The sequence below is a fragment of the Hordeum vulgare genome, chromosome 6H (assembly GCF_904849725.1).
Source record: "Hordeum vulgare subsp. vulgare chromosome 6H, MorexV3_pseudomolecules_assembly, whole genome shotgun sequence".
NCBI lineage: Eukaryota > Viridiplantae > Streptophyta > Magnoliopsida > Poales > Poaceae > Hordeum > Hordeum vulgare.
This window is the reverse complement of record NC_058523.1, coordinates 432,694,245-432,721,545: the sequence shown is the minus strand read 5'-3', so window position 1 is coordinate 432,721,545 and position 27,301 is coordinate 432,694,245. Positions and strand designations below refer to the sequence as shown.

General features: G+C 45.8%; 2 protein-coding genes across 2 annotated transcripts; both read right to left on the bottom strand.

The window, feature by feature from the left end:
- Positions 1 to 70: 70 nt before the first annotated feature.
- On the bottom strand, positions 71 to 4,530 carry LOC123401809. The gene is made up of 3 exons (XM_045095659.1): positions 4,320 to 4,530; positions 4,054 to 4,204; positions 71 to 518 (listed from the first exon to the last, which is right to left on the bottom strand). Exons 1-3 carry the CDS (start codon positions 4,431 to 4,433, stop codon positions 511 to 513), a joined length of 273 nt encoding a protein of 90 aa, XP_044951594.1. The 5' UTR covers positions 4,434 to 4,530; the 3' UTR covers positions 71 to 510.
- Positions 4,531 to 6,185: 1,655 nt separating this feature from the next.
- LOC123401385 (probable N6-adenosine-methyltransferase MT-A70-like) lies at positions 6,186 to 11,269 on the bottom strand. The gene is made up of 7 exons (XM_045095173.1): positions 10,124 to 11,269; positions 8,770 to 8,868; positions 8,125 to 8,208; positions 7,693 to 8,042; positions 7,131 to 7,347; positions 6,713 to 6,792; positions 6,186 to 6,627 (listed from the first exon to the last, which is right to left on the bottom strand). Exons 1-7 carry the CDS (start codon positions 11,204 to 11,206, stop codon positions 6,435 to 6,437), a joined length of 2,106 nt encoding a protein of 701 aa, XP_044951108.1. The 5' UTR covers positions 11,207 to 11,269; the 3' UTR covers positions 6,186 to 6,434.
- Positions 11,270 to 27,301: the final 16,032 nt, after the last annotated feature.

Below are 27,301 nucleotides of genomic sequence, written 5' to 3'. Positions count from 1 at the left end.
TTTTAAAAAAAATACACGGTACAAAATTCCTACAGTCCTGCATGAAAAAGAAGAAGCAAATTGCATGATGTAATCGGAAGCTCCCTGTGTCGCAGACACAAATGCATTACCATCTGCGGCCAGGATTGGTTGTTGCAAACTCATACAAGTTTCAAGGGTGGAGAACGGAAGCTATGCACGAACTCAAAATCATACTACACCAAATCAACACCTCTAGCACACACACACACAAAAAAAAAAAACATCCCTGTACCAAAAAGCCTACAATGTCGCATTAAAAAAGTGTCCAATGAACACAACATTGAAGTGAGCTTCTCTGCTTCTGCACCGTCAGATGTATATCACTTTACGTTGCAAAAGATTGGTGGCTTTTGGCAAGTTGTGTGCTGCGGCATTAGCTCATCAAAGAAGCTTCGCATGTTCACATACTCCTAGGTTTCATAATACTTGTAGATGTCCTAATCAAATCTGAATCCTCAAAAAGTATGTTTCTCTGCTATGGCAATTTGGTCATGCACCTGAAAGCAAATGCACCATATTTGCATTAGGACTGTTTGAAAAAAAAATGAATTTAGCTCTAGGTTACTCTTGTAGACGTCACAATTGTAGTATAACTTTAGCCATGTTTATCATAAAGTCATCAAAAGTCACAGTAGAACATTCTACCATACACGGGGCTGCCAAATTGCTTTTCACACAGACAAGCACAGCTAAAAAGATTTTCACTTTGCTGCCAAACGATAAATTTTATAGCCTGTAAGATTAAGCATTCTGAAAAGACTCGTCAGAAAAAGAGATAAGGAATTTAGCAAGATGACACAGTAAGTAAAACAAGTCAATCCATATATATAGAAGATAGTCAACTACAAAATACAAAGCTTTTTTCTGGTATTCGGCTGATATAACTGAAGTTTCAAAGAGAGAAAATATATTAAGCAAGGATCCTAATTAACTTGAAACTAAACATACTTGTTCTCCAAACATTTTATTCCACCATTATTTTTTTCTCGTACAAACAAGCGACCTCACTTGCTTTGTTTACCTAAGCAATTTATATTAAGGAACACTTGCCTTACCAATATTAAAAGAACATTCTTTTTTAAACGCGGTCCCTTAGGTATCGATCTCATTAAAAAAGGTCGAAGAGAGTTGCCCGGTTAATAATCAGAAAACCGGGCTAAAACCGTCACAATGCGCCCGCCACAACAAGGCACATAGGGCGACCTGGCAACCTACACAAGAAAGCACACACGCCGCCAAGGGCAAGAGCTCAGTCGAGGTTGTAATCCGGCGTCATCGTCATCACACCTCCGCGAGGGCGACTCTAACTTCACCATCAACGACCACCGATGTAGCCTCAACCGGAGACGACCGTAGAGGCCTGCGTCAGACAACGCCAAACAGTCCACCACACACGCCGGCGACCAAGCAGCTTCGACTCAGCCAACGAGCATTATAGGATAAAAAGCACTGGACCTGCGTCGAGCTAGCGCCAGAACTGACCACCCGTCTTCACGTCATCGTCGCCGCAAGGTTCCTCCTCAAACAGCTCCGACTTCAGAAGACAAGAGAGGCACGACGACTCCTCGAACACGCCTCCTCGAACACGCTGAATGAGACCGACTACCAGAACCCAACAACAAATCCTACTCCGCTTGAAGGGGCCATCGTTGCCACACAAGAAGCCGCGCAAATCATCCACATTGTCGGACGAGCCCCAGCCGACCGCAATGTCGCGAGCGTCTAGCCCCTGGAGAGTGCAAACAAGATCCAAAGCTCTTCAAGACGACGCCCCCAAGGAGGAAGCAACGATGTCGACGCCGTCGTCCGACCCAACCGGGCCTAAGGTTTTCACCCGAAGAACTGGATCCGAGGGTGTGTAGGGAGAGAACTCCTCAACGGTGCCTCCAAGGAGGTGAGACGACATCCACAGACACCGACACCGTCGGCCGGCAAGCTCTTGCCCGGCAAGCTTTCGCTCGGAGCACCTCCCAACACCACAACCCCACGCACAGCACCTCCGCTAGCACGCACGCCTCCCACCAAGCCATCACGCCATGACCACGCAGGAGCCGCCATCAAACCTCGCCGCTGAACAGAACACCAATGGGCCGGACCCGGCCGAAACCGGCCAAATCCGGCAAGCCACCGTCGCTGCGTTGTCACAGGAGGACCCCGAGCCCGCCCGCGAAAACTGGATCGAGATCCAGCGGCCTCCGCGACGGATGCAGCCACCACCGCGCCGGCCAAGGCCCTCTCCCACCAGCATGGCCCGCAACAAGATCGCAGCCACCACCTCCCGAGGCCGCCGCCCCAGCATCCCGCGCCGGCGAGCCGCCGGCCACCACCCCAGAAGCACCCGACGACCTCCCCAGCGCCACCAGCAGACAGGCCCCCCCCCCCTCGAACCTTCGGCAGCAGGGGGGCCGCCGCCACCGCGGCGCACGGCTGGCGGCAGCGGTGGCGAGCGAAGAGGCGGCAGGAGGGAGCTTCGGTCGGAGGCGGAGTCGCCCCCGGTGTCACCTGGGGCAGCGACACGGGGGGAAGGGATAAGGTTGCGTCAAACTTACTTTTAAAATTAGCCCCCTTAGGCAACGACAAAGTTGGAGGCATGGCAAACGAACACTGCTATGCAGATGCCCTAGCTAACATGTATGCACAAAGGCATTAAACTTAGGAGTAAAACATATTACTAGTCCCCAAATTTGACCGGCAAGTTCAAGTAGGCCACTTGAAACCTTAAATTGCATATCTAGGCCACTGAACTAGTTTAAGTGGATTACTCTAGGTGTCAACCAGCTTGGCATGGCACATTGACTTGTGCCATCAAGGCATGTCACAGCAATCCATTCAACAAAAGGAAACAAAAATCACTCATCATATAAAAGGAGGTGGCTCACACCCACCTCTTAAGGGCAGCTTATGTAGCTTCCATCCATTACCAAAGCCACTATCATGGCCATATACTTAGCTATTCCATGATCTTGTTGGGTCCCTGACACACAGAAATCTAGAAAAGGCCAAAACTCTAGGGTAGCTGAGCGCAAATTACAGTGGCATGCCTGTCATCAGGTACTAGTCAAGCGGTGGCATGAGGCAACATGCCACGTCATCTCATCTGTCACACAGAGGATGAGATAATAATTATCTAGAGAGAAACAGTTCAAAGAAGTTTAAAGATCTAGACCCGCAATTTGGGAGTTCGATGACCCAAGTCGGTGACCACAGCGAGATGTACTATTCCTAATGACAAGTGCAGATTTGCCTGGGGCATGGCAACAAAACGCAGAAAAAGGTGATACAGGGTGGTAGCTGGTAAGCAAGTGTCATTCTTCAAAATAAGCTAGGGTGTGAACTTTAAGAAGAAAAAACTGTACAGAAAAAGGTTTCTAATGAAAATCTCCTTTTTCTGAATAAAGACCGGAAGAAGAATAACGATTGATGATCCCTAAGTTACGCACAAAGTTGAATCAAGAGCAAAGAGGTATGGACCTAACATAGGTCACATCCCTCACGACATAAGATTGGAAGTTGCAAACTCCAGCTTCGAAGCTGAAGTGCTTTAGCCCTTTCGTTTTTAAGCAAGAATCGCCTTCTTGAGCGCCCAAGAACAAGTATGTGCGTTAGATAGATCACACGCACATCACGCATATAACAACTAAACATGGCCTCAAAACTTACAAAGGCAAAAGATGATTCCACATTTTTTCAGCCAATTCTCCGAAATTTAAGTCGTACTTACTAACCTAAGAGCAGATACGTATCAGGCATAACAACTAAACATGGTCCTATAAATAAAACTAACAAAGGCAAAGACAATTCAGCATTTTTTCAGCCAATTCGCTGAAATTTAAATTGTACTCCCTCCATAAACTAATATAAGAGCGTCTAGATCACTATTTTAATTATCTAAACACTCATATATTAGTTTATAGAGGGAGTACTAACCTAAGAGTAAGAGCACATACGCCGAAATACTTCCATGTTCCCAATAGCTAAGCAGAAAAGAAACCTTCCCAATAGCTAAGCAAAAAAAGAAGGTGAAGAGCTCACCCTCAGTCTTGGGGGCAGATTGCTTGGGCTGACCATCAGCGTTGGGCTCACCGTCAGTCTTGGGGGGCGATTCCTTGGGCTCACCCTCAGTCTTGGGGCCAGATTCCGCGGACTCCACCTCCCTCTTGGCCAGCCTCGCCTTCTTCACGATCTGCGCCAAGCGAGGGCCACACCGACAAGCAAGTCAACACAACTCGATCGAGCGGCACCAGAGTAAAACGACGCGAGGGGCGATCGAGGAAGCGGAATTGGGTTTGAGGGCAGACCTTGTTTTTGATGGGGCAGACGTACGGGCAGGTGGGGCAGAAGAGGCGCAGGCGGTGGCCGCCGGTGGCCGGCTGGATCTGCAGCAGCATCCCGCACGCCGGGCAGAAGTCCATGGCCGCTTTGCCGCACTTTCTCTGCCGCTGTGCTCAGGGACAGTCGTCGGGGCCTCGGCAGCTCTGCGATGAGCGAAACCCCCACTAAAACCCTATGACCAGGGTGGGTGTTCCGAGCCCATTAGTGTTGGGCCTAGCCTGTGAACGGCGGTCGACACTGGGGCCCACATATTTTGTACATGGAATTAATGGGAATTAATTGTGCTCCGTAATTTTTGGACCCTCTCATTCAATTGATTGACGTGTTCAACTTTGAATTTGGTTCACGATTTTTAATCTGGTCAACTATTTCTCACATTCAGGTCAGATATCCAATTTTGTATTCGATTCATGATTTTAACTGGATCAAACAATTTCTCAAATTAATCGGCAGCAACCAGCATAGTTCATTTTTTTGCGAAGAACCAGCATAGTACATGGGGCCACGAACACACCAAATTTCTCCACAAGAGTTTTTATTGATTAGTTGATGACACAGAATCACACAGAAAAGCCTATTAAAACATTGCATTATTATAAAAAAGACACCTCGTCATCTTTCTCACACGTCAAACACATTTTTATCCTTTTGAAATCTTAGGAGGTGTTTGGTTCGTCAATTTTGGCCCGTAACCTGATTACACCATAACTTGAAAACGTTACTTGTGTTTGGACCACATGGGCTGTAATCCGTTTCCGTGTAATCCAATTACATCGCTACTCACCGCCGATACCACCCACCCTTCTCCGGAAACGGTTTCCTTTACTGGCGTATTCTGATTTCATTATCATTTACGTTACAGTTTCTGAACCAAACACCTCCTTAATAACACCACCAACACAGCGAAAGGCACCTAACCCTTCTAGTTAATGGAAAATTTTGAGGGCGAAATGCAAGAGATGATTTTTTTCATAGTATAAGATGAGCAAAATTTCAATCTATCCCGCTTTTTTTAGGAATCATTGCAGAAGAGTTCTCCCGCCTGAATATATATTACTGAGAAGTGTCATGCCAAGAGAGAATCACTCTCTTGTTTGGCTAATCCAGTCTATAAGAAAAATCAGATTTAAACCCTAAATAAAATGATTATTTATGAGGAAAAGTGGGTCAAAAACAACGCATGGATTAACCATGTAAGCATGTAGTAGGTGGACGAGGGATGCGGCACTGGTTATGTCAAAAGCACATATACATGATAGCACAAGCGAAAGAGAGGTAAAGCACGTATACATGATAGCATAAGTGAAAAAGAGAGGCTGAGGAGGCAACCTCAGCGAATGAGCTATGGAAGCATCACATAGGTGTGATCTCAGCCTCCACCTGAGAAAAAAATTATAAGGCCACCGTATGAATATTTCTCATCAAACAAACATAAGCAGCATCTCCTAGTGGTTCACCTATCTCTCCAATAACTTACATTCCATCCAAACAAATACAGTTCTTTCTCCTCATTTCTTCTTGCTTTTTTGGTGAGGAAGCCGGTTTCTCTGCAAGAGGTCGTTTGGTTCTGCAAGCGACCGTAGGTCCACCCTGGAGCAACGATCATGCCCTCATAGTTCGCCGTTGAGCACTATTTGGAACGAAGCGACCAACTACATATACACATTGCAGATGAACCCTTAGCTTTATATATCAAGTTTCTTTGTGGACAGTGTAACTATTATTTGATTACCGGTAATCCAGCCATGATGACCGATCCCTAATGCTTCACGGCCAATCAAGCTCGCATACGGGTGAACATAAATTTGATGTCTCAAAGAAAAGGAAGCACGAAACTGAAATTCACCAGGCATTTGGTCATTCTATAATGAACAGACAAATCGAGTGTACTGATGGGCTTAGACCGGCAGGCATATTGCTGATATATCAGTGAAGGCTTACACTCTGCTCCTTCACCATCCCATGCCTTGCCTATTTCTACAAGTACAGCAGTGACAAGGATAACAGGTGACAAGAACTATGTAGACAAACAACAGTAGACCCTTGCAAGAGCAGTCTCATGTACCCAGAGGGTGCCAAAATCAGGCTGGCCGCTCACCGTCTGATGCAACAGGCTTCTGTGACGGAGTACTCTGATCAACATCCATAGGCGCGGTTGCTCTGGGAGGTGATGGCGGCTGCACCTCGAAATCTGGATAAGCAGCTTTGTACCTTGCCCTCAGCCCTTCATCCACAAGCCTTGTTCCGCTTACCTGGTTGCCAAGAGAGAGCCATCTAAACAGAAAAGGATACAAAAAGGTAAGTGCATGGGTAGCATCTGGTATGCCGAAGAAATATATAAGAGGGGAGAGATGCGCACCCAGCTTGTGTGTTATGCATTCTAGCAAACAGTTCGAGCTTCCTTGTCCTTGGGCTTATCCGCTCTAGCATGGCGTACATCTGTACAGCAAAACAGACTTGAAGCAGTGTTCTTGAAACAAAAACTACCAGAAGGAATTAAAAAAAATTACTCCCTCTATAAACTATAGTGATCTAAAACGTCTTATATTAGTTTACAGAGGGAGTACAGGTTTTTAGCTGTGTGGTTTGTATTAGATGTCAAGTTAGTACATGCATGTTTTACTATATGGGATCCAAACCTGTGTATACGGATCTCTAGGTAGAAACAACAACAATCTGGCAAAGCTATTGCAAGTTATCTAACTACACAGAAACAACTGAAGAGGCATCACTTGTTCTGAAGCAGCTAGTATGAACCATTGAAGCCGATGTATTACCTCGTCGGGTTTTCTGCTTGTTTCACGCACTTCAGCAACAATAACATCAGTGTCTATATTCCTGTTCACTAGGGGACTCCCTTTTATTCCAACAAGACAATGTTCTTTACTGTGGTTCAACCAATGGCCAGTGCGGCCAGTACGAATAATGCGTTGAAGTTGATTGGTCTTCACCCAAATAATTTCCTCAACACGCTTGTATCCCCAGAGCTCCAAACTGAGGAATAAAAAGGAGGTACAGTGGATCAATGAAAACAACCATTTTCCAAAACAAATGTTTAACAGAAAATAATTAAATACCATTGAGCCCTTCATAGTGGACATTAAAAGCAAAGAAAGAATATATATAATGCAGAATATCAACTTTGGCAACTATCATCTGTTGAGTTACAGGTCTGAAGGGTCACAAAAAGCTACCCAATGGAAATAGATTTCATTGGAGTGAAAAACATTGTCAGAGAGATGTTACAAATATGAAGCATGAAGAAAATCCAGCCAAATGGCAATATATTTCACTCTCCTAGCAATTTTTCTGAAGAAAATTAAAGGTTTGGAAACTTACCACTCCCGACCAAGTTCCATCGCACGGCCGGTGACCCATAAGAAAATCAAACCATCCGTTTGTAAAGCAGGCACATTAAGAGTCCTCATTTCATCGTCAGCCATTGTGCCATATGGCAGTTCCATATGAATATCCCACGGAGGATCAGCCATAATTACCCCAAATTGCCCTAAGATGTCCATTCTGAAGTTCCGAATGTCACAGTTTATCCATTGTGACTCTCCAAGCTCTATTTCTGAACAATATTCAGCTCTATGGGGCTTTATTTGCCTAGGAGGAGCAAGGGTGCCAGCCATCATTGGAGCTATATCTGGTGTTTGATCAAGCTCATAGTGGACATACTTGCAAGTCTACAATTGCAGAATGCATGTAAGATAAAACAGGTGCACAGGAAGAGATTAACATAAAACGGTTTATGCCTCTATGGCCAACCTTAGTGTGGCGGCAGGTGTCCAGAAAAGAGCAATCTCCTAGATTTGTATCAGTATGTAGAGCAATAATACGGCGAAAGTGAACCTGCTCAAAATAAAAGAAAAAGTTGGACACTAATTATCATTAATAGCTAAAACATATCTACTGAAACCAGTACAGTTTCCAAGCATAGTATAAAGAAGATTTGTATGAAGATATTAAATTGAAAAAATCATATGGTATTATATTAGCATCTCTCAACTGAGTAAACATTTAACAACTATATTACTTTCAGTTCAAAGCCATGTGTCAAATTGCTTCTTGACATGGATTTGGAGCAATGAATGGCACAATTATACCCACGCCAGTTCAGTTTCAATTTAATGAACCAGAGGAAAGCTAAAAAGGGTAATTTTCACATAATGAGTTTCATATAATTTTATCTTAGAGGAAGAATAATTGTGGCTTAGCACTTTTACGTACTATAGACAAACTGCAACCTGAAAATGTAAAGAAGAGATTACATTAACCATACCAGATAGATGTTTGCTAAAAAGAAGCAGTCTGAAGGCCAGTTACCCACCAAGTTGTTCAGACAAATAGACAATAAAAACAAATATGAGGAAGTATACATTGAGTGGGCAAAATGAGTGTAATAACATTGACCTTAGCACAGGAAACAAAAGAACCAGATTGGCGTCTGCAATCTTCTTTAGTTAAATTGGTGCAATACTCCTTCAGCTGGGAACCACCCTTTGTTTTGAACTGCCAGATACAAAACCAAGGTTAGTAAAAACTAAAAATTGATGATAACCAAACGGCAGAAGATGCCAATCAGACAGAATGATTCATTGTGAATCATAACACAACTTAATGCACGTTACAATATGTGAAAATTACTGTTATTGGGTTTGCAATATGTGAAGATCATGCTGGACGTGTGTAACACAAACAATGTTGCTTGTCTTGCACATTTATCCTCAGTGCAGTAGACCATACAGTGGCTAAGCAAACCAATTCATTTACCACTACAAGACTAGCAGCAGTGCCGGAGGACCTTGGAGGATCCTTGCTAATTCCATTCCAGTCACCTTTCCACATGGTGTTTAAAACAGAACGTTTTGGCACCGGGGTATTCCCGTGTACCGTTCTGGCCTTCAATAATTAATGTCCAATTGTTTTATATCCGTATAGATTCAAAGGCGCATACGTTAAAGCAAAAAAGGATAAAAATGGAATGGACGAAAGAGGCTAGTTGCGGTCAAGTCTAGCATGTATTGCTTCCAGCCAGAGCAAGCCAACCCATACTTGCAAGAATTAGATGTATTATACGTTCAATGTTTGAGGAAAAAAAAACATCTGCCCAACATTATGGACACATCGTGGAGACAGATAAGAGAACCACGCTGAGCTGATACAGCAGAGCACAAATTGCTGTTTGTCCAACGATACCAGTATGAACTGCATGGTAGTTTTTTACCGGAATTATCTGCTTAAGCCGGTACCAGCACAATAGCTTCTGCGGACAGTTTTGGTTTGGAGAATGGAATGATCTGTTAATTCCAGCCAGAACAGAACGAAATTACCCCGCCTCCCTTCCCACACGTTTTCCTTGCCAGTGTCTATTTATTGCCAAGCCTACATGTTTGTGCTGTGCCTATTGTCTTAGCTCACCAGTCTCAATTCTCTACTAACTAACTTTTAACTGTATTCCCTAATCCCCAACATACATGAGCACCGTTTTTAGGACTTCTTCATCCTCATCTTTGTAGCACTCCCATTCTTTCTAATGGCCAAGTATAATAGTTTGTGAACAGTTTGCATATGTATAGCCATTCTCTTATGATTTTGTCGTCATTATACCAAAACTTCTCCATAGGTTTAGTATTTGCATAGTTTGCTTAGACACTAGCGAACATTCCAACAATATAACAATACACTTAGTCATCTCAAACTACACAGAACAATGGCACTGCAAACTAACACCTCTTTTGCCGCTGGAGGGTGAATAGGAACAAACCTTTGCTGCAACAGCCGTCTCTTTTGCCGTTGGCCGGTGAATGAGATCTAGCAGCTCCTCCCCAGTTTTTGTGTTCTGCTTCTCCTTATATGTCTTCTTACTAAGCAGAACCTCGAGGTCCTTCAGGTCCTCCTCCTCGGTCCTCTGGTTCTGCTTGGTAGGACTAGGCCCTGAGCTTGGAGCCATGAACGGGCGCTGAAGTGGCATCAATCCTGGCATCATCCTCTGCATCCCCGGCATTGTCATGCCCCTGGGCCGTGGGAACATCGGTGGCATTGAGTGCGCCCACATATCCGGCTGTTGCTGCTGATGTGGTGGTGGTCTTGGTATGGTTGCACTGTTAGTGTCGGTCTCGGACGATGTCGCCTGTGGTATGGGTGGAGGTTGAGGTGACAACAATGTGGCAGATTCCGGTAGCTCTTTGAGGAGCTTGCTACGGTCGATGGCCCAGACCATCATCATCTGCTTGCCTCCAATCATGGCCTCCTCGATCTGCACGCCGCCGCTGTCCTCAGCTATGCGTCGGAGGGCGAGAGCTACAGCGGCAGGCACGGAGCCGCCGAGCTCCGTCGCTAGGTCGGCAAGAGCCGCCCGCTCCGCATCGCTGGCTGAGGAGGTTTCAGCCTGTAAGCGGCGGGCGAGCACGGCGGCGTCGATCTCGGCGAAGGGGATAAGCTCGAGGAGGAATACAGCCACCATGGTGCGTACCGCGTCGAGGCCACCGGGGGCAGCGCCTCCCACGGTGGCGGAGGCCGGGGAGGACCCCGGAGAGGTCTTGCGGCGGGTGGAGCGGGCCGGGTCGGGGACGGCGCGGCGGTGGTGGGGCTTCAGGCTGGGGTTCTGGGGGTCACAGGCGTTGGGATTTGGGGTAGGGGTGAAGGGGCGGTCGTTGAAGGCGGCGATAAGGCGGAGGGAACGGTCGAGGGAGGGGACAAGGTCCGGGACGAGGTGCTGGAGGGAGCCGACGAGGCCTAGCTGCGCCTCGCGGCGGAAGGAGATGGCCTCCTCCATGCTCCGGCACTGCTCGCGCATGGTCGCGAGGTCGTCGCCGCCGCCGGCGGCGACGTCGGCCTTGGTCTCCATTGTTTTGCTTTTGGGGGCGAGAAAGAGGTTCGAGGTTTTGGATCGAGCTCGCTGTGGGCTGGTCACATGAACGCGAAGCCCAGTACTGTTGGTGGAAAGGGTCAGTGTACCGGCGCCAGCCAATGACCGGTCACGTCCCGAGCCATTGGATTAGTGGTTTCCTAGCCGTCAGATCAGGCTCCCACCGGGGTTTTTTTTTCCACTGTTTTGACCCACGTGAGGTAAAAAAGCACAAAATGAACTCTCTTTGAAAGGATTTCACGATCTAACCCTTTTTAGAAACGCCACAGCCCGTGGCGTTGCTGCTGCACGTAGAAACGCCAGCTTGATATGACGTTTCTGGTCCACATTCAAACGCCGGTCTACCCATGCGTTGGCCTTGCTAGACACGTGCAAAACGCCATTGTCAATGGCGTTTCATCGCTATAGTACTACACATGCATACATGATGCATTCTCAAGGTTGTGGAGGACGACGACGGCTGGCAGGTTCTGCTAGCTAGCTAATTAAACGTGCTCGAGTGATGAACCACGGGGAGAGAAGAGGTGGATGGAAGCAAACCATGAGCAGGCACTATAGCAGCTTTGTACCAGGTTGAGGGAGGAAGGACAAGTACGTGGTTCTGCCAAGTTCTGCTACATGACCATGCATGCGCGCGAAGCAACGACATGGCGGGGCAACGGCATGGATGCGCGCAGAGCACAACACGCAGGGATGGGTAAGAAACGTCATGCATAATGGCGTTTGGCCCTTGTGTGGAAACGCCGGTGAGGGTGACGTTTCTAGGTGATTTATAACGTGAGCTAGAGTGGCGTCGGAATGTGGACCAGAAACGTTACGATAGACTGGCGTTTCTATGTACATCAGCAACGCCACGGGTTATGGCGTTTCTAAAAGGGTTAGATCGTGAAATAGTTTCAGATCGAGTTTATTATGTGCATTATTTTCGTCTCGTGGGTCAAAACAGTGAAAAAAACCACCGGTGTCGTTGCTTTTGCCCCTCAAGTCACATCAGCGTGTACTGGAGAGAGCAGTAGTGCAGCATCTCCATCAGCCACCCAACGCATCGAGCGTTAAAAAAGTGTTTGCAGCTTGCTAATCGTCTGTTTTTACGCGACGCGGAGCGCTGGCTCTAACGACTGCTGTAAACTTTAACGCGCGTGAGTAGCTCGAGCAGGCACTGAAAAATATTGCGTGCACGCTCTCGCACAAACAACATATGCACTTGCAAATATAAAACATATACATAGATAAAAAACGGTACATAGATATTTCACAATGCGTACATAATTCATCATAGCATAGACAGATAAAAAAACTAGTCCAACACGATAACCTACTTCGAGTCATCATTCTCGTTGGTGTCGTTCGAGGTATCAAGAAACGCGTCTTCCCAACGAGGATCGTCTGAGTCAAAGAACGACTCCCAACCTGCGTTGACGAGATCGCACTGCGATATGGCCAGTGCCTTCCACCGACGCATGGCTGCCTGCTCCGCGCGGCGCCTTGCCGTCCACTCCGCCCAGAAGGCATTCTCGTTGGCGACGTCCTGCGGGTAGCGCTGGCGCCACTCCGCCATGGCTCGCTCGTCCGCCTCGGCGATGAGGAGGCGGCGCTGCTGCCAACAGTGTTCCTCGCGGTCCTGTTCTGTTATAAGATGAGACGGAGGGGCGACGGCATGCGCCTGCTCGCACGTCGGCCCGGGCATAAAAACCGACAAACCGAAAACTGAACCGAAACAGGAAACGAAATAACCAAATTTCCGGTTTATTTAGTATGGGCAGGAAAATTCGGTTAGCTATGTTAAAAACCAAACCTAATTCGGTCGGTTCGGTTTTTAAGTCGGTTAACCGAAGTAGAAACCGAAACTGGAAATAAACAGCCCATTCCCCGCCCCCGGCTCATCGCAGACTCGCAGCCCACCTAGCAAAACCTAACCTCCCAAACCTACCCCGCTACCCGCACCCCACTCGGCCACTCCCTCACCCTGCACCCGCAAGCCGCAACGCAGTCCCGCACGCCCGCACCCGCAAGCTGCAGCGCAGACCTAGATCGTGGGCTCGGCCAGTCGCTGCCGCCGACCAGGGCAATCGCCGCCGCCGCCCCGACTACTCAGTCGCCGCCCCTAGTCCCTCAGGCCTCAGCAAGGAAGAAGAAGAAGCCGCCACCGCCCCTAGTCCCTCAGGCCTCAGCAAGGAAGAAGAAGACTCGCAGGCTTCGCAGCAGACTCATAGGTTACACAGGTACTAGGCCCCTACTACTCTCGGCCCCTACTCCCTACTGGATCAAGAGCATCCACAGGATCTCACCACTCGCATATGCAGGATCTCATCACTCGCATCTACAGGAGCTCACCGGTGTCTTCTCCAATTCGTCACGACGTCTTCCACGGGAGAAACTGGACATTCAGTCAATGTAAGAACTAAGAAGCCCAATATCACCGATTAGGTCCTGCACTAGGTTCAGTAGATTAGGTCCTTGTTTAATTTTTGTCTATTATTTGTAAATCAGTAGACTAGGTTCAGTAGATTAGGTGTAAATCAGTAGGTTCAGTAGACTTATGTGTAAATCAATAGACTAGTTTCAATAGATTAGGTCCTTGTTTAATTTTTGTCTATTATTTGCTGATTTTCTGATGCACTTGTTTAATTTTTGTCTATTATTTGTAGATGGTTGAACCTGGTGGGCTTGGTGATATTGAGATGACAGAAGAGGAGATGCAAATTTATGAGGAAGAAGAACGGAAGAATGAGGAGTTTGAAAAGAAAAAGAAAGAAATGGATGAACGACCTGAAAGAAGGCTGATGAAAAAAAGATCACCGATGTGGGATCATTTTTCCGAGGTACTAGTTGCTGGTCGCCTCACGTTTGGAAAGTGCAACTATTGCAACCGTAATATCAAGGCCGTCCCACATTTAAACGGTACATCCGCCTTAAACAGTCATTTTAATACTTGCAAGCATAATCCTCATAACGAAAAGAATAAGAAGCAAGGTACTTTGCAAGTAATCCAAGGAGAAAGTCCTTCGGTGCATAAATTTGATCCTGAATTACTAAGGAGAGCTATTGCTAAGATGATTATAGTAGATGAGCTTCCCTTTGCATTTACTGAAAAATCTGGTTTTAGAGAAGTTATGGCAATTGCTTGTCCATGTTTCAATATGCCTTCTAGAAGAACATGCACTAGGGATGTTGTGAAGCTTTATTTTAAAGAGAGAGCAAAGTTGAAACTTTTTTTCAAACAATCATGTCAAAGAGTTTGTCTCACTACTGATGGTTGGACTTCTCAAACACAAGATTGTTATATGACTGTCACGACACATTTCATTGATCCTGGATGGAATTTGCACAAGAAGATCATTAGCTTTTTCCTAGTAAAATGTCATAAGGGAGATGATATTGGAGAAGCCTTAGAGCAATGCTTGATGTAGTGGGGAATAAACAAAGTTATGACAATAACTGTTGATAATGCTAGCGCGAATGGTCCAAGCTCTTGTTTGTACCCAAGATTGGCTAAGGGTTTCGATTACTCTCGACACTGAAGATGAGGAGGAATTGTTAATCTTGGAAAATGGTAATATGTTGTGATTGTTTTCCCATATAATTTCTGCTTTCCTATGCTTATTATATGTTTATTTCTGCTTTCTTATGCTTATTATATGTTTATTTCATTCTTTTTCAGAACTTATTGAAGAGTTTGGTAGTACAAATTCATCTAAGTCAAAGGCAAGTAGTAGCAAGTCTGTTTGCAAGCCATCTTGTCCACCTCCATCCTCTACTTAACGTTGGTAAGTGAGTTGCAAGTAATTGTTTTGCTCTTGTTCATGTTATTATTGTTGGACTATTGATTCATGTACACAGATTTGCACTATTGATTCATGTACACTATTGATTCATGTAATTGATTCATGTACACTACAGATTTGCACTATTGATTCATGTACACTATTGCAAGTAATTGATTCATGTACACAGATTTGCACTATTGATTCATCATTCATGTACACTATTGATTCATGTAATTGATTCATGTACACTACATATTTGCACTATTGATTCATGTACACTATTGATTCATGTAATTGATTCATGTACACTACAGATTTGCACTATTGATTCATGTACACTATTGCAAGTAATTGATTCATGTACACAGATTTGCACATCACCTGGCTGGCTTGGCTGGCTGGAACTTGGGAGTTGGAAACTTGGGATGATCATGATTCTCCGGACATGTCAAGATGCTCCTGATCATGTGTTGTGTCTATGTCTTAAAGTGTAATAATATGAACATGTCAGGTTATTATTGTTGGACTATGTGTTGTGCTGACTCGTGAGAGCCTGAGAATATGTTATATATTGTTGGACTATGTGTTGTGCTATGCTGTTATTATTGTTTGATTATATTGTTGGACAACTTGGACTATGTGTTGTGTTGTTATTATTGTTGGACTATGTGTTGTGCTGTGTTGTGCTGTTATTATTGTTGGATTATATTGTTGGATTATTATTGTTGGATTATATTGTTGGATTGTATTGTTGGACTATGTGTTGTGTTGTGCTGTTATTATTGTTGGATTATATTTTTGCTGTGAATATGTTATATATTGTGCACTTTTACAATTTTGCGTCGTTATGCTCTCAAATTTTTCGGTGAAAACATGCATATTATATGTTCTGAAAGTGCATTTTCTAGACCTGAACCATACTTCGGTGAAAATCGAAAACCAAACCGAAATTTCGGTTAACAGAAATTTTCGGTTAGGTACATTTTGACTATAAATTCGGTTTTCGCTTTTCAAAACCAAATTCACAAATAAACCGAATAGCAGAAACCAAAATTTTGGTTTAAACCGAAATTTCGGTTTCTACCGAACGCCCAGGCCTGCTCGCACGTGTGGACGTCGTGGAAGTTCATCTACACGCGAGGCCTCTGGAGGCGCCACGCCGCCGCGTCGTACGCGCGGGCAGCCTCGTGCGCGGTCTCGAACGTTCCGAGGCCGAGGCGGACGTCACCGGACCGAATCTCAGCGTAAAAGGCGCTAGAGGGGCGCTCGGGGACGCCACGGTATCCCGAAGACCCCCGGCAGCGCAGCGGCATGGTGTCGCGTCGGTGGCAGGCCGAGGAAGCGATAGAGGAAGCAGAGGAAGCAGGGAGAGAGCGCGTGGCAATGTGGATAGCGATGGGAGGCCGCGTGGCGGGCTCTGCAATTTATAGGCGCGCTGGAAGCGGTGCGCCAAATCTAGCGCGCGATCTCCCGCTATTCCCCGCGCGTGCGCAATCATTTCCCCCGCGTACGAGTTTTCTGCCTCCGCTGGAGCGCGCGAAAACGTCTCGCGCACGCTAAAATCGCAGTTTACCGTGCACACGGTGGTTGATGCCGCTATTGGCGATGCTCTGAGCCTCGCCGACCCCGTTATGGACACGCGAGGCGACCGAGCTTGAAGCCCCAGAGGCTCACCGTCTCTCGTCGTCATCATATAAGCATGTTCTGCGCTTGAGAACATCGCCCCTTGTTGAGTATATCTGTTAGAGCATCTCTAGCACACGTCGTATAAAGCCAAATCGTAAAAGTCGTTTATAGTTCACGGAAAATCGGTTTTGCGGGCCGGCGCGGGTGCGGACAGAGTCAAACCCCGCATAACGGACCAGTAAAAAAGGATATTCATACGGATCGGCTATGCGGGGTTTGTTCCTGCGTGCCGCGTCGACCCGCAAACCAAAAACCCCGTAAATCAGAATTACTAATGTGTAATATAAGAAAAAAGTCAATATTACAAGGAAAAAGCTTGTGTTCAACTCACGGATCGGTCTGCTCCATCTGCCTCCTTCTACGCTAGCCACGTGTCCTGAGCCGCTTGCCCCACCTCACCGTGGGCCAGCCCTCGCTCCGCAGCTGCCACTCCACCTCACGCCCGCCCCCGCGGCTCCACCTCGCCCCGCCCGGGCTTCCTGCCGCCTCTACCCCGACTTGTCCGCCCTGAATTCTGCGTGTCTGTTGTCGGCATCCCCGGCGTCTCCGGCAGGATCCGGAGGCCACGACCACCTCCTGTGCACCAGCCCGAGGACACGACCGGCTCCGTTTCGCACAACCGTCCGCCGCTGCGCCGGCTCGCCCCTCCTCGCCCTGGTCCAGCCCTCGCTCCGCAGCTGCCACTTCGCGTCTCTTCCCCTCTCCTTCCTCTCCCTCTCCTCTAACCTTGCAGTCATTCATATCTCTCCAGTTTCTGCAACGCGGCCGTTGTTTCAGGAGTTGGAGAAATTGTTTCGGCAACGCGGTCGTTGTTCCATGATTTTTTTCTACAATACGGTCGTTGTTTCTGCAATGCGACAGTTGTTTCAGGAATTAATGAGTGGGGGAGGGGACAAACGGGACGTGCCAGGAGATCGATCGACGGGTGTTTCTGCAACCGATTTATTTATTTCAGGAATTAGTTTGTCGGGGAAGTGACAGAGCCGCATGCTTGTTTCTGCAACTGGAATGTTGTTTCAGGATTTTATGTGGTGAGAGGAGGCGACCGAGCTGGTGGTCCGACGGTGCACGCGCCTACATCAGACGGCAGATCAGGTGGCAGATGATTACTACAAATCCACTGGTGGACGTGTAGCAGTCCTCATATTACAATACAATAATAATCTCAAGTATAATAATTATTCAAATCACCGAAGCAAACTAAATAATTCAATACAAAACTTGTCCCATATACAAATCACACATGAATGAAATAAAAATGAATGGAAAAAATGGAATGTGTTTACTCCCCAGCCCTTTGCCAATGGTGCTCAATGAGATCCTTCTAAAGTTCACAGTGTGTGTTTGCATTTTCAATCTCCTTGTAGGTTTGAAGAAAAACTTGAATTCGGTTAGGGTGTCTAGCTCGTTTGACACGGCTACCCACATTGTCATAGAAGAACTTCAAGTTCATACCTCTCTCATCTTCGATAATCATATTGTGAAGAATAACACAGCATGTCATGATGTTTTTCAAGGATCACTTGTCCCAAAACCGAGCAGGACCACAAACAATGGCAAACCTAGATTGCAAAACCCCAAATGCTCTTTCAATGTCTTTTCGGGTTGCCTCTTGTGCCCTTGCGAATTCACACTCTTTCCTAGTTTGGGGGTCTTTAATGCTCTTCACAAATGTGCACCAAGAAGGGTATATACCATCTGCAAGATAGTACCCTTTGTGTATTCATGCCCATTGATAGTGTAGTTGCAAGCTGGAGTTGTTGGAAATATGCCCTAGAGGCAATAATAAATTGATTATTATTATATTTCCTTGTTCATGATAATCGTTTATTATCCATGCTAGAATTGTATTGATTGGAAACTCAAATACATGTGTGGATACATAGACAACACACTGTCCCTAGTGAGCCTCTAGTTGACTAGCTCGTTGATCAAAGATGGTCAAGGTTTCTTGGCCATAGACAAGTGTTGTCACTTGATAACGGGATCACATCATTAGGAGAATGGTGTGATGGACAAGACCCAAACTATAAACGTAGTATATGATTGTGTCAGTTATTGCTACTGTTTCTGCATGTCAATGTATGTGTTCCTATGACCATGAGATCATGCAGCCCCCGGACACCAGAGGAATACCTTGTGTGTACCAAACGTCGTAACGTTATTGGGTGACTATAAAGGTGCTCTACAGGTATCTCCGAAGGTGTCTGTTGGGTTGGCGTGGATCAAGACTGGGATTTGTCACTCCATGTGACGGAGAGGTATCTTGGGGCCCACTCGGTAATACAACATCACAACAAGCCTTGCAAGCAATGTGACTAAGGAGTTAGTCACGGGATCTTGTATTACAGAACGAGTAAAGAGACTTGCCGGTAACGAAATTGAACTAGGTATGGAGATACCGACGATCGAATCTCGAGCAAGGAACATACCGAAGGACAAAGGGAACAACATACGTGATTAACTAAATCCTTGACATAGAGGTTAAACCGATAGATATCTTCGTAGAATGTGTAGGAGCCAATATGGGCATCCAGGTCCTGCTATTGCTCATTGTCTGGGGAGTGTCTCAGGTCATGTCTGTATAGTTCTCGAACCCGCAAGCTCTGTACACTTAAGGTTCGGTGACGTTTTGGTATAGTTGAGTTATAGGTGTTGATGACCGAAAATTGTTCGGAGTCCCGGATGAGATCCTGGATGTCACGAGGAGCTGTGGAATGGTCCGTAGGTAAATATTGATATATAGGAAGTCCTGTTTTGGTCACCGGAAAGGTTTCGGGCTCATCGATAGTGTACCGGGAGTGCCGGGAGGGTACCGGGGGACCACCGGGAGGGGTGTGACGACCCAAAGGCTTCATGGGCTGTGAGAGGAGGCAAACCAGCCCCTGGTGGGCTGGCAAAATCCTCCCCCTAAGGGCCCATGCGGCTAGAGTGGAAGGAAAAGGCAAAAAGCCAAAGGTGGAAAGAGTTTCCAAGTGGGAAGGAAGGAATCCTAATCCTACTAGGATTGGAGGAGGACTCCTCCTCTCCTCCTCACTTCGGCCGACCCAAAGGGGAAACCCTAGGGCGCGAGCCTCCCTCCTCTCCTCCTATATATAATAGAGGTATTGAGGGTTTTTGGATACACACAAATCAGCCACGGCTGCCTCTCTCTCCCTCTAGATCTGTTTCTCCTCTAGCCTAGTTCGGCGGTGCTTAGGCGAAGCCCTGCTCGATTAGTTCAACACCTTCACCACCACGCCGTCATGCTGGAAAACTCATATACCTCTCCGCCCCTCTTGTTGGATCAAGAAGGCGGTGATCGTCATCGAGTTGTACGTTTGCTGAACGCGGAGGTGCCATCCGTTCGGCACTAGATCGGGATGGATATTGATGGGATCACGGGATGGATCATGATGAGATCGCGGGACGGGATGCGATTTGGATCATGAAGATGTTCCACTACATCAACCACATTATATACGCTTCCTCTTAGCGATCTACATGGGTATGTAGATTCACTCTCCCCTCTCGTAGATGATTATCACCATGGATAGGTATTGCGTGTGTGTAGGAAATGTTTTGTTTCCCATGCAACGTTCCCCAACAGTGGCATCATGAGATAGGTTCATGCATAGATGATATCTCGAGTAGAACACAAAAGAGTTTGTGTGCGTTGATGTTAAATTATCTGCCCTCCTTAGTCTTTTCTTGATTCGGCGGTATTGTTGGATTGAAACGGCCCGGACCAACATTACTCGTACGCTTACGAGAGACCGGTTTCATCGAATAACATGCACTTGTTACATAAAGATGACTAGCGGGTGCCTGTTTCTTCAACTTTATTCGAATCGGATTTGACCGAGGCGGTCCTTGGAGAAGGTTAAATAGCAACTTGCATATCACCGTTGTGGTTTTGCGTAAGTAATATGCATGTTGGAAATATGCCCTAGAGGCAATAATAAATTGGTTATTATTATATTTCTTTGTTCGTGATAATCATTTATTATCCATGCTATAATTGTATTGAATGAAAACATAGATACATGTGTGGATACATAGACAAAACAATGTCCCTAGCAAACCTCTAGTTGGCTAGCCAGTTGATCAAGGATAGTCAAGGTTTTTTGACTATGTGCAAAGTGTTGTTGCTTGATAACTGGGTCACATCATTAGGAGAATCATGTGATGGACTAGACCCAAACTATGAATGTAGCATATTGATCGTGTTGTTTTATTGCTATAGTTTTCTGCTTATCAAGTATTTGTTCCTATGACCATGAGATCATATAACTCACTGGCAATGGAGGAATACCTTGTGTGCGTCAAACATCACAATGTAATTGGGCGACTATAAAGGTGCTCTACATGTATCTCCGAAGGTGTCCGTTGAGTTAGCATGGATCAAGACTGGGATTTGTCACTCCGTGTGACGGAGAGGTATCTCGGGGCCCACTCGGTAATACAACATCACACACAAGCCTTGCAAGCAATGTGACTAAGTGTAAGTCACGGGATCTTGTATTACGAAACAAGTAAAGAGACTTGCCGGTAACGAGATTGAAATAGGTATGCGGATACCGACGATCGAATCTCGGGCAAGTAACATACCGAAGGACAAAGGGAATGACATACGGGATTATATAAATCCTTGACACTTAGGTTCAACCGATAAGATCTTCGGAGAATATGTAGGATCCAATATGAGCATCCAGGTCCCGCTATTGGATATTGACCGAGGAGTACCTCAGGGCATGTCTACATAGTTCTCGAACCCGCACGGTCTGCACACTTAAGGATCCATGATGTTTTAGTATAGTTGAGTTATATGTGTGGTTATCGAATGTTGTTCGGAGTCCCGGATGATATCACGGACGTCACGAGGGTTTCCGAAATGGCCCGGAGACGAAGATCAATATATAGGATGACTTCATTTGGTTATCAGAAGGTTTTCGGGCATTACCGGGAATGTACCAGGAGTGACGAATGGGTTCCGGAAGTTCACCGGGAGGGGGGAAACCCACCCGGGGGAATCCCATTGGCATTAGGGCTGGCGCACCAGCCCTTAGTGGGCTGGTGGGACAACCCAAGAGGGCCTATGCGCCAAGGAAAGAAAACCAAAGGAAAAAAAAGGTGGGAAGGAAGAGAAGGACTCCACTTTCCAATCCTAGTTGGACTAGGATTGGAGTAGGACTCCTCCTCTCCCTAGGCCGGCGCACCCTTGAGGGCTTGGACCTCAAGGCAAGCCTCCTCTCCCTCCCTCCTATATATAGTGGTGATTTAGGGCTGATTTGAGACAACTTTTGCCACGTGCAACTCAGATCTAGACACCATAGTTCTACCTCTAGATCTCATTTCTGCGGAGCTCGGGCGGAGCCCTGCAGGAGTAGATCCTCACCACCACCGGAGAGCCATCACGCCGCCGGAGAACTCATCTACTTCTCCGTCTTTCTTGTTGGATCAAGAAGCCCGAGATCATCGTCGAGTTGTACGTGTGCTGAACGCGGAGGTGTCGTCCTTTCGGCACTAGATCGGAGCGGATCGTGGGACGGATCGCGGGACGGTTCGTGGGAGGGTTCGCGGGGCGGACCGAGGGACGTCAGTACGTTCCACTACATCAACCACGTTTCTTAACGCTTCCTGCTGTATGATCTACAAGGGTACATAGATCCAAATCTCCTCTCGTAGATGGACATCACCATGATAGATCTTCGTGGGCGTAGGAAATTTTTTGTTTCCCATGCAACGTTCCCCAACAATGCGATCATACTAGATACCCATAGCAGCCACGTAAAACATGCAACAACAAATTAGAGGACGTCTAACTTGTTTTTGCAGGGTATGCATGTGATGTGATATGGACAAAGACATGATATGATATATTGGATGTATGAGATGATCATGTTGTTATTGGGGAACGTTGCATGGGAAACAAAAAAAATTCTAAGCACATGCAATACCTATCCATGGTGATGATCATCTATGAGAGGGGAGAGTGAATCTACATACCCTTGTAGATCGCTAAGCGGAAGTGTTAAGTAACGCGGTTGATGTAGTGGAACGTTTCCGCGATTCAACTCGCCGCCGTCCCACGATCCGTCCCGATCTAGCACCGAACGGATGACACCTCCGCGTTCAGCACACGTACGGCTCGACGACGTCCTCGCCTTCTTGATCCAGCAAGAGGGGCGAAGTAGTAGATGAGTTCCGGCAGCACAACGATGTGGTGTCGGTGGTGGTGAAACTATTTCCGCATGGCTTCGCCAAGCACAACGGAAACTATGACGGAGGATGAACTAGAGGGGCGGGGTTGCCGGCACACGGCTTGGGCCAATCTAGATGTGTTCTAGGTGCTAGCTGTGCCCCAATATTTATATGCTGAGCCCTGGGGCCGTTTATTGGATAAAAAACCTCCTCAAAGTCGGTTTGGCATGAAAGGCAAGAGTCCTCCTCGGACTCCAAGACCAAACGCCAGGGTCCTCGGTGTCTGGCCCCAAACGCCAGGGTCCCTAGCGTATGGCGTGTGGCCTTTGCAAAACCCATTTTGCACCTTCCTAAAGCCTCGTGGGCTTTCCCCTTTTGCCCAAATAAAGGTGTTCTCGTACCCGAACATTTTGGGGAACATCCGAAACCCCTTTCGGTGAATTCCAAAATATTCCGGAGACCAAACACTATTATCCCATATATCAATCTTTACCTCTGGACTATTCCGGAGTACCTCATCATGTTCGTGATCTCATCCAGAACTCCGAACAACCTTTGGTCACCAACATAACAACTCAACTATACGTATATCGTCACCGAACCTTAAGTGTGAAGACCCTGCGGGTTCGAGAACTATGCAAACATGACCGAGACACTCTCCGGCCAATATCCAATAGCGGGACCTGGACATCCATGTTGGATCCTACATATTTCACGAAGATCTTATCGGTTGAACCTCTATGTCAAGGATTCACACAATCTGGTATATCATTCCCTTTGTCCTTCAGTATGTTACTTGCCCGAAATTCGATCGTCGGTATCTCCATACCTATTTCAATCTCGTTACCAGCAAGTCTCTTTACTCATTCCGTAATACAAGACCCCGTCCCGTGGCTAAATCTTTAGTCACATTGCTTGCAAGGCTTGTTTGTGATGTTGTATTACTGAGTGGGCCCCGAGATACCTCTCCGTCACACGGAGTGACAAATCCCAGTCTTGATACATGCTAACTCAACGGACACCTTTGGAGATACATGTAGAGCACCTTTATAGTCACCCAGTTAGGTTGCGACGTTTGATACACACAAGGCATTCCTCCGGTGTTAGTGAGTTACATGATCTCATGGTCATAGGAATGTACACTTGACATGCAGAAAACAATAGCAACAAAATGATACGATCATATGCTATGGTTCTAGTTTGGGTCTTGTCCATCACATCATTCTCCTAATGATGTGATCCCATCATCAAGTGATAACACTTGTCTATTGCTAGGAAACCTTAACCATCCTTGATCAACAGGATAGTCAACTAGAGACTCACTAGGGACACAGTTTTGTCTATATATCCACACATGCATTTATGTCTCCATTCAATACAGTTATAGCATGGATAATAAACAATTATCTTGAAACATTAAATACAATAATAACTATTTTATTATTGCCTCTAGGGCATATTTACAATAGTTGTAATAGTTATATATCGACTTGGACGCCGATGCTACGGCAACCGGTAGGAGCCATAGGGTTGTCTTTAATTATTTTGTGCTTAGTGATGCTTTGCTTTATCGCTAGTAGTAGCTTTAGTAGTAAGAGCATAGTTAGCGCGACAACCTCGATGGCAGCATAATGATGGAGATCATGATGATGGAGATCATGGTGTGGCGATGGAGATCATGTCGATACTTTGACGGTGGAGATCAAGAAGCACAAGTTCATGGCCATATCATGTCACTTATGATTTGCATGTGATGTTAATCCTTTTATGCACCTTGTTTTGCTTAGGACGACGGTAGCATTATAAGGTGATCCCTCACTAAAATTTCAAGATAAAATTGTGTTCTCCCCGACTATGCACCGTTGCGACAATTCGTCGTTTTGAGACACCATGTGATGATCGGGCGTGATAGACTCAACGTTGACATACAATGGGTGCAAAACAGTTGCACACGCGGAACACTCGGGTTAAACTTGACGAGGCTAGCATGTACAGACATGGCCTAGGAACACAAGAGACCGAAAGGTCGAGCATGAATCATATAGTTGATATGATCAACATGGAGATGTTCACCATTGAAACTAAACTCAACTCATGTGATGATCGGACTTGAGTTAGTGAATTTGGATCATGCGACACTTGAATGACTAGAGGGATGTCAATTTGAGTGGGAGTTCTTAAGTAATATGATTAATTGAACTCATTATCATGAACATAGTCAAAAGGTCTTTGAAAATTATGTTGTAGCTTGCGCTGTAGCTCTACTATTTTTGATATGTTCCTAGAGAAAACTTAGTTGAAAGATGATAGTAGCAATTATGCGCACTAGGTCCGTAAACTGAGGATTGTCCTCATTGCTGCATAGAAGGCTTATGTCCTTAATGCACCACTCGGTGTGATGAACCCTGAACGTCGTATGTGGATGTTGCAAACATCTGACATACACGTTTTTGATGACTACGTGATAGTTCAGAGCGTAATACTTAACGGCTTAGAATTGAGGCGCCGAAGACGTTTTGAACGTCATAGAACATATGAGATGTTCCCAGAGCTAAAATTGGGATTTCAGGATCGTGCCCACATCAAGAGGTATGAGACCTCTAACAAGTTTTTGGCGTGCAAAGTAAGGGAGAAAAGCTAAATCGTTGAGCATGTGCTCAGATTGTCTAAGTACTACAATCGCTTGAATCGAGTGGGAGTTGATCTTTCAGATAAGATAGTGATTGACATAGTTCTCCAAAGTCACTACCACCAAGCTACAAAGCTTCGTGATGAACTATAATATATCAGGGATATATATGATGATCCTTGAGCTATTCGCTATGTTTGACACCGCGAAGTAGAAATCAAGTAGGAACATCAATTGTTGATGGTTAGTAAAACCACTAGTTTCAAGAAGGGCAAGGGCAAGAAGGGATACTTCATTAAATGACAAACCAGTTGCTGCTCTAGTGAAGAAACCCAAGGTTGAACCCAAATCTGAGACTAAGTGCTTCTGTAATGAGGGGATCAGTCACTGAAGCGGAACTACCCTAGATACTTGGTAGATGAGAAGGCTCGCAAAGTCACCAAAAGTAAAATGGATATACATGATATCGATGTGTACCTTACTAGTACTCCTAGTAGAACCGGTTTACAGGATACCGGTTCGGTTGCTAAGTGTTAGTAACTCGAAATAAAGGCTACGGAATAAACGGAGACTATCTAAATGTGAGGTGACAATGTGTGTTGGAAGTGTTTCCAAGGTATATGTGATCACCGTCGCACGCTCCCTCTACTTTCGAGATTAGCGTTGAACCCAAATAAGTGTTATTTGGTGTTTGTGTTGAGCATGAACATGATTAGATCGTGTTTATACAATTATTCATTTAAAGAGAATAATGGTTATTCTATTTGCTTGAATAAATACCTTCAATGGTTTACTGAATCTCTATCGTAGTGATATACATGTTCATAATGTTGATGCCAAAAGATACAAAGTAGTAATGATAGTACCACTTTCTTGTGGCACTGCCGATTGAGTCATATTGGTATAAAACGCATGAAGAAGCTCCATACTGATGGATCTTTGGGCTCACTCGTTTTTGAAACGTTTGAGACATGCGAAGCATGTCCATTGGTGTGAACGCATGAAGAAACTCTCATACGTCTCAAACATATCTATAATTTTTTATGGTTTCATGCTGTTATCTTGTCAACTTTGGATGTTTTATGTACCTTTTATATCTTTTTTGGGACTAACTTATTAATTCAGTGCCAAGTGCCAGTTCATGTTTTTCCTGTGTTTTTGACTCTTTTCAGATCTAATTTTGGAACGAAGTCCAAACGGAATAAAATCCCCGAAATAATTTTTTCCAGAATAGAAGAAGATCGGGGGACTTGAGGGCCAAGGCAGGAGAGCCACAGGGGGGTCGGCGGCTACCAGGCTTGTGGCCCCCCTGTAGCTCCCCTGCCCTAGCTCTTTCGCCTATAAATTCCCTAAAATCCCAGAAAAATCAGGGCATCCACGAAAACACTTTTCCGCCGCCGCAAACTTCCGTTTCCGCGAGATCTCATCTGGAGACCCTTCCTGATGCCCTGCCGGAGGGGACTTTGGAGTTGGAGGGCTTCTACATCAACATCATCGCCTCTCCAATGACTTGTGAGTAGTCCACTTCAGACCTACGGGTCCGTAGTTAGTAGCTAGATGGCTACTTCTCTCTCTTGGATCTTCAATACAAAGTTCTCCATGATCTTCATGGAGATCTATCCGATGTAATCCTCTTTGGAGGTGTGTTTGTCGAGATCCGATGAATTTTGGATTTGTGATCAGATTATCTATGAATTATATTTGAGTCTTTGCTGATTTCTTATATGCATGATTTGATATCCTTGTAAGTCTCTCCGAGTCTTGGGTTTTGTTTGGCCAACTAGATCTATGATTCTTGCAATGGGAGAA